The following is a 12621-nucleotide window of genomic DNA, read 5'->3' as shown; positions in this document are numbered from 1 at the left end:
ACTAATACCCCTTTTTTTTATTGGTGGAAAAATCAAAAAAACAGGATTAGAGTATGTAGTTTTATTTACTGAGCAAGTGTTAGCAATAGAATTCTATATACATATCTCTCCATTATTGAGTTCTGATAATTCTCTAAGAATCTGCTACAGAATTTGGTTAAAAATAGACCCCGCTTTAACTGGCAAATATATACCAGCCCTTATCAACTTGAAAGATGTTAATCGCAACTAGTTTTAAATACCAGTTTATTTTTATGTAGGATTTTAAAAAATGGACAGCATAGAATCCAATTAAATTTTTTGTTTGTATTTTCTGTACTATAGGCTACCCAGGTGGATCTGAGAGCAGCTCAAGTGGCCCAGGATGAGGTGAGTTCATGGTAGTTAATGACTTTGTTTAGCCAATATTCTTTGGAAAGTAATTTTCTACCTGCAACTCTGTAATCAATGACAATATGGACTCCATTTGTTTAGGAAATTGCTAGACTTTTAATGGCTGAAGAAAAGAAAGCTTACAAGAAAGCCAAGGAGAAATCGTCATTGGACAAACGAAAACATGACCCTGATTGGAAGGTAGGGTCTGTTTTTTGTCTGTTTGTTTTTTTAAATGACAAGTTAAATTAGAACTGTGAAGGGGACTCTGCTTTTAGGGTAAGCTCTGCAAATATATTTAGGTAAACAAATTATCTATATCACATGTGAATCTGACTTGTGAAAGTTATTTTACTATAAAAAATCATACTAAATTCTTGAAAGTAACTATTTAAAAGCTACTGCTAAGATTGAAAAACTCATTTCATTCATTTTAAGACCAACCAAAGTGTGAGTGCCCTCTGGTCATGAGCAATCTTAGTTTTACTATACTTACCTTACAGGAGAGCATAGTGTTTTCATGTGCTTTCAGATGGCCTTTTCTTCCTCTCTGTCCTTTCCCTATCTATATATATAAAAGCCCAAGTGACCATTACGACCAGTCACTATGACGTGCACTGACCACCAGGGGGTAGACAATCAACACAGGAGCTGCCTTCTGGTGGTCAGTGCACTCCCACAACAGGAGCGCTGCTCAGCCAGAGGCTGGGCTCATGGCTGTTGAGCACAGCTGTAGCAGCGGGAGCGTCTTCCACCTCTGCGGCAGCTCTACCAAGCGGTGGCAGCAGACGCAGCTGGGCCAGGATGAACGGGAGCAGCACAGCAGCATCAGCTTGGGCTCCTACCTGGCCGCCTGCTGCTTCACATATTGCTACATCCCTCAGGGGATGTCGGATTTCCTCTGAGGGATCCCAGATTTCGAGAGGGCACAGGCCAGGCTGAGGCACCCCATTGGTGCACGAATCCATGCACCAGGCCTCTAGTGTACTAATACTGTTCTTTATCTCTGGTTATGTACCCACAGGGGCCCGGTGCACGAAATTCGTGCACTGGGTTGGGGGGGGGGGTCCCTCAGCCCAACCTGCCCCCCCCCCACATACTGGGAGCCCTCAGGGGATGTCTTACTGATGGCTTAGGCCTGCTCCCTGCTCCCCTTGGAGCAGGCCTAAGCCGCAGTCTGGCCTCCCTTTGTGGGAGGTGACTGGGCTGATCAGGGGAAGGCACCAGCCCCATCACTCCACTGCTGCAGCCACTGCCAGTCACCACAGCCACCAAGGTGTTTTCATCAACACGGACTCCAGTCCCTTCACCATGAAAAAATGACAACTTTCTTTAGGCATTTTCAAGATGTGTCTTTCATAGGATATGACTTTTCTTTTCTTTTCTTTTCTTTTCTTTTCTTTTCTTTTCTTTTCTTTTCTTTTCTTTTCTTTTCTTTTCTTTTCTTTTCTTTCTTTTCTTTCTTTTCTTTTCTTTCTTTTTTCTTTTCTTTTTATTTCTTCTTCCTTCCTTCCTTCCTTCCTCCCTTCCTTCCTTCCTTCCTTCCTTCCTTCCTTCCTTCCTTCCTTCCTTCCTTCCTTCCTTCCTTTCTTTCCTTTCTTTTCTTCCTTTTCTTTCTTTTCTTTCTTCTTTTTTATCCTCACTTGAGGATATGTTTCCATTGATTTTTAGAGAATGTGGAAGAGAAAGGGAAAGACAGAAACATCAAAGTAAGAGGAACACTTTGATTGGTTGCCTCCTGCTTGAGCCCTGACCTGGGCCCCGGCCAGGGAGGAGCCTGCAACCTAGGTACATGCCCTTGGTCAGAATTGAACCCAGACCCTGCGGTGGGCAGGCCGAGGCATTATCCACTGAGCCAAACTGGCTAGGGCAGGATATGACATTTCTTAGCCCTCCAGCAGCGGACCTTCATTTTTTTCTCCAGGAGTGTGGTGGAAAAACCCTAGATCACCTTTTTGGATTCTTATTATCCAAGTTACTAAGAATATTACCAGTGGCATACAGGGAGCTTAGACAATGAGCAGTCAGAAAAGGTGTTTCCTTTGTAGTTCACACCGATCACCGCTCAGCCCCTGCCCAGGCCTAAAGCCTCTGGCCAAGGCTTTAGGCCTGGGCAGGGGACCCCAGCTCCCTCCGATGGTCGGCTCCAATGGCCAGCTCTGATGGCTGGCTGCCTGCGGCTCTGATGGCCAGCTCTGCCCCTGCCCAGGCCTAAACCTCTGGCCGAGACTTTAGGCCTGGGCAGGGTTCCCCTGGCTCTGATTGCAGGCTTGGCCCTGCCCAGGAGCCCCCTGGCTCAGGCCCTTCCTAGTCTGCTCAGGGCCCACACGGGACCTACCTCGGAGTGACCTGGGTGCCAATGATGTTCCCGGGACCCAGGCTGCTGGGCGCCTACATATGCAAATTAACTGCCATCTTTGTTGGGTTAATTTGCATACACATTCAATTGGCTGGTGGGCATAGTGGAGTGACACCAATTTGCATGTTTCTCTTTTATTAGTATAGATTGTTTCCCTTCCTCTGATGACAGACATCACCAGCAATCATTGCTTATGTCACAGTGCAAGAACTGCCTAGCATGCGCTTGAGCTGTTACCTTCCCATTGTTAATTCAAAACTAGGAGGCAAAATAGTGACCTCAGTTCATCCTATTATAAAGTAATCTAATTGTTGTATATGGTGGTTGCAAATTCAATTTAATGGATTTTACAAATTAGTTACTGTGTGCAAAGCATCCCTTTGGACTTAGAGGGAAAGACAGAGTCATATATTTCCTCATGATAATGTAGAATGTGGACAGGGAGACAGACTATAGACAGCTAACAAATACAAGGTCATGCTGGCTGATGAGAGCATAATGGAAGAACAGAGGAGGAGGGAGAGAGTTCATTTGGTAAAGTCTTTCTAGGGAGGGAGTTTGTACTAGACAGAAGGATGCAGTGATCGTACTAGTGAGGGTATCCACCTGTTCTCTCTAACAAATTCCTCCCCTGGATCTCCAGTCCTCTCTGATTCTTGACCTTGAGGAAAAGAAGATATAGAAAACATGATAATAATACTACTTTATTTCCTGTTGCTGAATTACCCAGTTGTCAGTCTAAAAGCAAGTGAAAGGATTATTCCATGTTAATTATTTATATTCATTTCCCTTTTTTACCCTCTTTGTAATTCAGGATTTTTCCTAACCTATTTCATTTTTAGTAGAAAGCTTCCCACATGCTTCTCCATTAATTAAGCCACAAATAATTTCCCAAGAGTTATTCCATTTCTTTATTAACCTGACTGTGAAGGAGTAGGTATTATTAAGGATTATTAATCAGGAAAGTAAGAGGCAGGCCACATTTCTATCAAGTATCAAAACTTCTGTGCTGTCTAGATTTTTTAACTGGCGCTGATACAGTTTTACTCCTGGGAAAAATGCCATGAAATGGGCCTTCGTTTTCTGGTTTGGAAATCTCATCCCTAAGTCAGGTGTTCAGAAATAAGGGTAGGAGCACAAACCCGCCAGTTCTTTTCAGCTGCTGTGCACCTGTTCTGTTAATAATGGGTGGCCAGGCACAGCCGTAGGGGAGCATGTTCACCTGAGGTTAGTTAGCCCACTCACCTGACTACTCTGACAGCCTCCAACATACCTCCTTTATAACTTCTTTTAAAATCTCTGAGTGATTGTATTTAAAAATATTTTATGTTCTTCAGTTGAATGTAAGTAACCTGAAATCATTAAAGGAGAGTAGTGTGGCATAATTTAGATATTATCTAAACCTAACCTTTTTCTTTCTTTGTTTACTGGATGTGTTCTTCTTTTTCTTTCTTTTTTATAGCCCAAACCAGCTAAATCACACTCAAAGACAAAAGACAGTGATGAACCTTATCGCTCTAAGAATGACAGGCCTGCACGGTAAGTTGGTACCCACAGCAGAGAGTGAGGACTCGACTTTTCCGAGAGTGAGATGCTGTTGCCTGAGGGGCGTGTTTGTTCTTTGGGGAGGAGATCCAGGCTGCTGCCATTGTGGTGATATCAAGTCTTTCAAGGTATTCTCAAACTTTTGTTTCCAGTCTTTTAAATTGAGTTTGAACAAGTCAAATCAGAAAGACAGGGAATTTCACCAAAGCTGGGGCATAGAAAGGAAGGATGTGCTTTTTGTTAGGACCAGTTCTTGCCTCTGACATCACTGAACTGATGATGCCCTCCGCTAAGAAGAGACGAGGTTAAATTGTTTCCTAAAATCTCAGGTTTTAATTTTTTACTGAGGTTCATGATCACATTGGTGGGGTCCTGACATTTACACATGCTTAAATTCATTTTTGTGTGAGTCTCAGCATCCTAGGCAAATACTCCCTTTAGAAAATTTTATCAGGTTTGCTCTTAGTGCAACAGTGGTTTAGTTTATCTAATCACACAAAATAAGTTATTCTTGTAGCTTTTAGTTAAGCACATGCCAAACAATTTTTAAAGCAGATTTTAGTACTACATGGTTTAGTTTTATTTACACCCCTAAAATATCCAAGTAAAATAACAGCTAACTAATCTGTTCTCAGTAGGTCCTTAGATGTGGGTTATGCTTTTTTTAGTCAAGTGAATTAAAATCTTTAGGATTATTTTGCCATCTTGAAAGTCCATGGGCTCTTTAAAACAGTAATATCTTTATAGCAGATAATGTAGAACAATCAGGAATGGCCATTAAGAAGGTTTATTAAAGTTGAAAACAACTTTTTGGAATGTAATAGACACTCTTAAAAATATTTGGCATATTGTAAGAATAAATAATCAAATGAACATGTATTAAAAATGGCTTTTTTATTTTTTTTATTTTTATTGATTAAGGTATTACAAATGTGTCTTTATCCCCCCATTGTCCCCTCATCCCCCCAGTCCTGCCCTCACCCTCATCCCCTGTTGTCTGTGTCCATTGGTTAGGCTTATATGCATGCATATAAGTCCTTTGGTTGATCTCTTCCCCTTACCCCCACCCTCCCCTACCTTCCCTCTGAGGTTTGAGCATCTGATAGAAAAATGGCTCTTATAAATAAGTGAAAAGTTACGTAAGACTAATCAAACTGAAATCTTATTTGACCAGAGAGGAACATTTATCTTTAAATATCGTTTACACAAAGATTATATATATATGACAAAACAAAAATGAAGGATTTTATGTAACCTGTATGTTCCCAGTTAAAAATTAAAGCCTGTTATCTTGGTGCTGTCTGTGCAACTAATATCAGAGTGTATGCTTTCTGGTTAGAATCTATGTATTCCTCTTTCAAAATTAATGGTATTCCTGGCCAGGTTCCTCAGTTGGTTCAAGTGTTGTCCTGTACACCAAGAAGTTTCAGGTTTGATGCCCAGTTGAGGCGCATACAGGAGGCAACCGATTGATGTTTCTCTTTCATATTGATCTCCCTCCCCCCTCCTCCCTCCCTCCCTCCCTCCCTCCCTCCCTCTCTTTCCCTTTTTCTCTCTCTAAAATCAATAAAAATATGTCCTCAGGTGTGGATTAAAAAAAAATAGTCATAGTAGAAACGTTTAGCCATTTGTATAGAAAGAAATGGTTTCAATGATTGAAAAACGTGGATCTGCCTAGGTCAAGATGTTTACTTCAGTGCAGCAATGATAGTAGCAGAGGGGATGCAGAGTCTCAGAGCTTGCAGCATTTATGCTCAAAAGTTAATTTCTTCGTCTAAGATTTTCTACTCTTTCTAAAGAAGTAGGGAACCAGTTGGCAATCTGAATGAATTATACCACTTTGTAATTGGAAAAAGTTTCAACCCAAGTTCCAAATTCTTTTAACTACAGCATTTTATAGTGGTAGTACTACTTGGTATTTTATTTTTCTCATAGTTTTGAATGAAGACACAGCCACTAATACAAACCTCTGTGGCAGAGCATAGTATGGTGGTTAAGAGCACTAATTTTGAAGTCCATGTGAGTTTGAGCCCTGTCTGCCACTTAACAATTGTGTGAACTTGGACAGATCACTTACCTCATCTTATCTAATCTGACTCTAAAATATGTGTATGATAGCTACTATGCAGGCTTAGCTTGAAAGTTAATTAATTGAGATATATTCATATAAAATTTATAGTGGAGTCCTAACTATATATATAAGTTTACATCCCTTGCTGACCTCTTGTAGATACTGAATATACAGGCGAGGCCTACCGCTTGGGGACAGGGTGAGAAATTTCAAAACACTTGCATTTATTTTTATATGACAGAGACCATTGTACCTAACTAACTGTAACTTTCCAAACTTCAGACTACTTATGCCTTCCAGATTGTATATTTAGTTCACAAAACATCCTACAACATGGTTATATGTTGACAGATCTTAACCTTATGTGGTTTCATGATTTAATGCAACATTTGAGTATACCTTTGGGAAACAATGGAAAATAAGAGTTTCTATTCTTCATCTTCATTAAAGCCAAATGTTTGCAGAAATCTGTGTTACATGATTAAAATAATAAAAAGTTTAGAGCAGTACAAATTTTCCAATGTTTTTTCCAATGTTTTCTTTTGACTTGAAAAGTTGACAATATATGACTGCCTTTTCCTTCTCTAAGCTCTACTTTGCCACCTAGTGGATTAAATAATTTTGCAGTAAATTTTGTGTGTTAAAACAATGTCCCTTCTCTTCCTCTCTCCTTGGTCCTTCCTTATCTTTCTTTATTACTTTCTTCATTTCTATTCTTTTCTGTCTTCCTCTTTTTCTTCGTAAAACCTACCAAAACAAAGTAAATTTTTCATTAGGGACAGTGGTCACATCACATTAATCTTTGTTTCTCTAGTTCTTAGCACAATGCTTCACACATATTGGGTATTCAAAAATATGCATTTTTATTGAACTATGTGCATAAAAATAAAGGAACAATAAGATAAAATAATTTATCCAAGGTCATGCAACTGGCCAGGAACTAAAGTGAGAATTCTCAAACATTCTGACTTTGCATTTGTACCAAAAATGTTTTTACCATGTGATCCAATGAGCAGTAGAATTGTAGTCACCAGCACTTAGAATATCTCTAAATTCAGACCTCCCTCCAGGCCGCCACCACCTACCATGACAGATGCTGAGGATTTGGATTACACTTATTCCACACGTCATTTCTCAAAATCAGAGTCCTCTCATAAAGGTAAGAAAAATATATATGGTCAAGTGTAGGATCTTTTTAAGTAATCCTTGTGGTATGGTGGAAAAATCAAATGCTGGATTATAGATCACTAGAGTGGAAAAATTAGTTATCCTTCCTCTCCACAGAGCATTATAATATTCTTCATTTAGTAAAGATAATTTTTAAAAATACAGAAACGAAACACCTTAAATTGAATGCAAGATTTCCTTATGTATTTCCATTCTCCTGCAGAGAGATTTCATTGCTTTCATTAGATTCTTAAAGGGTAACGGTGGCCACAGCTTAGATTTCCTGGGATTTTTGTGTTTTAGCTTTTATTCCCATCTGCCCAAAACTCTAGTTATTGGAGTTAAAAGTACACACATGTATATACACAGCACATAAAACACTTATGCAAAAGAAAAATGGGACAAAGAAAATGAGGAAAGAATATGAGATTTAAGTTGGACCAGATCTTTAAAATGAAAGGAATGGTTGAAATGGTTGAATGTAGTTCTTTAAAGTATATGCATTCACTAAAGTATACTTTTAAGATAGTCTAAAATGAGATAATGAAGTACTTTCTTACATTAATTTCCTCATCTAAAAATGGAGGTGATTTTAATAGTATCTGTGTTGTTAGAGTCATATAAGTAAAATATCTGAAAGCAGATTGCAGTTGACTTGCTAGATATTGATGTTTATTATTTCTTATGGTTTCTTCAAAGATTTATTAGGTAATGTTTTTATTATCCTTTTCCAGATCTAACTTTCCCGAATATCTTTAACTTTTTTTTTTTGCAGTCATTACAAAATACCAATGTATAGGTGCCACTCCAAACCAATTACGTAAGAATTTCAAGGGGAGGGAGGTTGCTGGTCATTGGTATTTTTTAAAGCTCTTTTGCCCCCAACCCCTCCATTCTGATAATCATCTAATGTTGAAAATAAGACAAAAGACATTATTTAAAAGGTGGGATTAGTTGGACTTTATCAAAACAACCTATAAATTACAATTCCCATTCTTTGGTGGCCTTTTTACCATCCTTAGTTTAATGGGAAGTAGCTAATGATTTGGTGGCCTTTTTACCATCCTTGGTTTAATGGGAAGTAGCTAATGATTTCTTTTTTCCTTAAACTATAAACCTGCATTACTTTTAAGGGGTATCTTTCTGTTCTCGACATATATTTAGTACATAATATTAAAATAATACATTGATTCTTTTTTTAAAAGAATATTTTTATTGATTTCAGAGAGGAAGGGAGAGGGAGAGAGACAGAAAATGTCAATGATCAGTGATGAGAGGAAAACATTGATCAGCTGCCTCCTGCATTTGCCCCACACTGGGGATCAAAACTGCAACCTGACTATGAATAGAACCATGACCTCCGGGTTCATAGGTTGACTCTCAACCACAGAGCCACATGGGCCGGGCTACCACATTGATTCCTTATGTAAATATTTTGTAATCAAGAACAAAGAAAATATGATTCACTTGAAATACATATAAATAAAGATAAATAATTATGCTTAAGCAGGGAGAAAAACTGAGTTTCAAGTTTTATAATTTTTTATTTTTTATTTTTTAAAGTATTTTTAATTATAGTTGACATACAATGCTATATTAGTACCAGGTGTACTACCTAGTGATTAGACATTTATTTAACTTACCAAGTGATCACCTTAATAAGTATAGTTCCCATCTGACAATATGAATAGTTATAAAATATTATTGACTATATTTCCTGTACTGTACTTTAATCCTTGTGACTATTTTTTATAATTGCCAACTTGTACATCTTAATCCCTTTACCTTTTTCACCCAATCTCTCAACCTCCTCCCATCTTGCAATCACCAATTTGTTCTCTGGATCTCTGAGTTTGTTTCTGCTTTAGTTTTTTAGATTCCACATATAAGTGAAATCATATAGTATTCGTTTCACTCTGTCAGATTTATTTCACTTAGCATAATACCCTCTAGGTCCACCCATGTTGTCCCAAATGGCAAGATTTCTTATTGAATTGTATATATGTACTACAGCTTTTTAATCTACTTGTCTATAAATGTACACTTTGGTTGCTTTCATATCTTTTTTTTTTTTTATTGCTTAAAGTATTACAAAGGGTATTACATATGTGTCCATTTATCCCCCCGCCCTAGACAGTCCCCTAGCCTCCCCTATCCCCCAATGTCTTATGTCCACTGGTTATGCTTATATGCATGCATACAAGTCCTTTAGTTGATCTCTTACCCCCCTACCTCCTGCCCCGCAACCCTCCCCGGCCTTCCTGCTGCAGTTTGACAATCTGTTTGAGGCAGCTCTGCCTCTGTATCTATTATTGTTCAAAAGTTTATAATGGTCTCTATTATCCATGCTTTCATATCTTGACTATTGTAAATAATGCTGCAGTGAATATAGGGTTATGTATATTTTTTCAAATTGATGGTTTGGTTTCTTTGGGTAAATACCCCAAAGTGGAATTGCTTCATCTGTGGTAATTAACTTTTTGAGGAATCTCCTTGTCATTTTCCATAGTGGCTGCACCAATCTTCATTCCCACCAACAATGCATGAGGGTTCTCTTTTCTTCCCCTCTTCGCCAACACTTGTTTGATGATTTATTGATGATAGCTATTCTAACAGGTATATGAGGTGATATCTCATTGTGGTTTTAAATTGCATTTCTCTTATGATTAATGATGTTGAGCATCTTTTCAGATGTCTATTGGCCATCTGAATGACCTCTTTGGAGAAGTGTCTGTTCAGGTCTTCTGCCCATTTTTAAATTGTATTATTTGTTTTCATGGTGTTAAGTTGTTTGACTTTCTTATTATATATTTTGGATGTTAACCCCGTACGAGATGTATCATTGGCAAGATTTTCTCTTCATTCAGTAGGTTGTCTTTTTCTTTTTGTTGATGGTTTCCTTCATTGTGCAAAACCTATTTACTTTGATGTAGTCCCATTTTTTTATTTTTTTTATTTTGTTTCCTTTGCTTAAGGATATATATATATATATATATATATATATATATATATATATATATATATAGCTAAGAATGATATCAAAGAGTTTACTGCCTATGTTTCCTTTAGGAGTTTTATGGTCTCTAGTCTTTACATTTAAGTCATCAATCCATTTTGAAGTTATTCTTGTATACGGTGTAAGAAAGTGATGTTGTTTCATTCTTTTTCATTTATCTGTCCAATTCTCCCAACACCGTTTATTGAAGAGACTGTCTTTATCCCAATGTATATCCTTGCCTCTATTGTTATAGAGGAATTGACCCATATAGCCATGGATTTATTTCTGGGGTCTCTATTCTGTTACATTGATCCATACGTCTGTTCTTATGCAGTACCATAATGTTTTGATTACTATAGCCCTGTAATATAGTTTGATATCTGGTAGTATGCTGCCTCTAAATTTGTTCTTTTTCTCTAAGAGTTTGCTGTGGCTATTTGGGGTATTTTGTGGTTCTGTATAAATTTTAGGATTCTTTGATTTAGTTCTGTGAAAAATGCCATTGGTATTTTGATAGGGATTGCATTGAATCTGTAAATTGCTTAGTTTATTTTTATTTTTTCCATAAACCTATGTTTATTGATTGCACAATGGTAAATCACTGAGCAATGAATCAAATACTAAGAATGACATTATAACATTATTAAATTATCTATAAAAATTACTTATTTAAACTACTGTGGTTTTTTATAAGATACTGTTGCAGATCAAATATATTCACATTTTTTTTTCTTTTTCCCCCCTTGACCTCTCCCTGCCCACCCTCACCTCCTTGCTTATTTTCAAAGATTTTTTTTTCTTAATGTTGTTTCTTCTTTTTTTCTCTCTTCCCCAGGTTTCCATTATAAGCAGTAAAAACCTACGAATCTGCCTTGAAAACGGACTCACTGTAGCAAATATTACTGGATGATGCAGAATGCATTCCACATTTATTTTTTCTTCCTATGTTTGTACTCCTGGGATTTATCCTCAAGGGTTTTTTTGACCATAAATAATTTTAATGCATTTAAAATGTTTTGGTTATTTCTGATCACTTGGGCAGTACAAGAAAATCTAGCTTCTGAATATTGACCACCTCTACACTGCTTATACTTCCATGGATACAGTGTCTAAGAGATCTATAAAATGCCATTTTTTCTTAGGTATGAAATATTGGTATCTAGGGACTATACTTTATTTAGCAATTAGAATTTAGTGAAGATAATGATCAAGGTAAATAAAACAATGTTTGGATGAAATGGAGAATAGAAGAGTGTAAGAAACAGTTTTTTGGGGGTTCATTAGTATATGATATATTGAAAGAGCCTTTTGCTTTTTGTACTTTCTAGGAAAAGAAAAAAAAAATCACAACCATAAAGTATTTTAAAAAGATCATACCTGGAACAATTAAAATGTGTTATTCTTACTATCAGGACTATAGAGATTTTGCAGATACTTATACACACCCTCCAGGGAAAATTGACGTAGATGGCATTCTCTAACACTTTCTTGCTATTGCTTCATCAATAGGTCAAGACTTCTGAAGCCTCTGGGCATTGCACATTGATTAGTATTAATTGGAAAAAATTAATTCTGTAATATCCTAACTCAGGTCTGTGTAAAGTCAACTAAAAATGAAAGCTTTTTATCCCTTCTCTTATTTTACATTCCTTTATATAGCCAAGGCAAGTGGAATTGGAAAGAGGTGTTTATAAATGATGATTTCATCATCCCCTCTGGCCATAGATCGAAGTTTTCCTCTTGCTTAAAACACATAACAATATTTGTTGACAGCCTCAAAAATATTTTATGTACTTCTCAATAAATAGATAATTCAACATCAAGTCGAAATTAATAAAGTACTTCTTTATGCATGTATTTAGTTCTACACATGGTTAATGATATATGGTCATTGGATCCTTTATACAAGACCTTTAAACTCCTCTTCAAGAAATAGTCTTTGTCTAACTTCAAACCTTATGGAAATGCTTATTTTCCTATACTAGTTAGTTAACACAAATGTCAATCTCTCTTTCACACACATATGTGTTTGTGTAATATCCCTTCAACTTGACTACCTATAATTTTTCACGGTATGAATCTGACATTTTTGGCATTCTAGTACGGTTT

At 37.1% G+C, this 12621-nt stretch overlaps 1 protein-coding gene across 5 annotated transcripts in view; it reads left to right on the top strand.

Moving 5' to 3' along the window:
• Positions 1-12335, top strand: part of CCDC50 (coiled-coil domain containing 50) — a 71910-nt gene extending 59575 nt beyond the window's left edge. For 2 of the 5 annotated variants that reach the window (XM_036347263.1, XM_036347267.1), the window contains 5 exons: positions 325-369; positions 475-573; positions 4194-4270; positions 7418-7506; positions 10024-10082. In XM_036347263.1, coding sequence (XP_036203156.1) covers positions 325-369; positions 475-573; positions 4194-4270; positions 7418-7506; positions 10024-10061 — 348 coding nt within the window. In that variant the 3' untranslated portion in view covers positions 10062-10082. Of the gene's footprint in view, positions 1-324; positions 370-474; positions 574-4193; positions 4271-7405; positions 7507-10023; positions 10083-11347 lie in introns of those variants that run through there. The other 3 variants (XM_036347264.1, XM_036347266.1, XM_036347265.1) reach the window with 3 other exon arrangements.
• Positions 12336-12621: the final 286 nt, after the last annotated feature.

The sequence above is a fragment of the Myotis myotis genome, unplaced genomic scaffold (genome assembly GCF_014108235.1).
Source record: "Myotis myotis isolate mMyoMyo1 unplaced genomic scaffold, mMyoMyo1.p scaffold_m19_p_2, whole genome shotgun sequence".
NCBI lineage: Eukaryota > Metazoa > Chordata > Mammalia > Chiroptera > Vespertilionidae > Myotis > Myotis myotis.
This window is presented reverse-complemented; position numbering and strand designations above follow the sequence as displayed.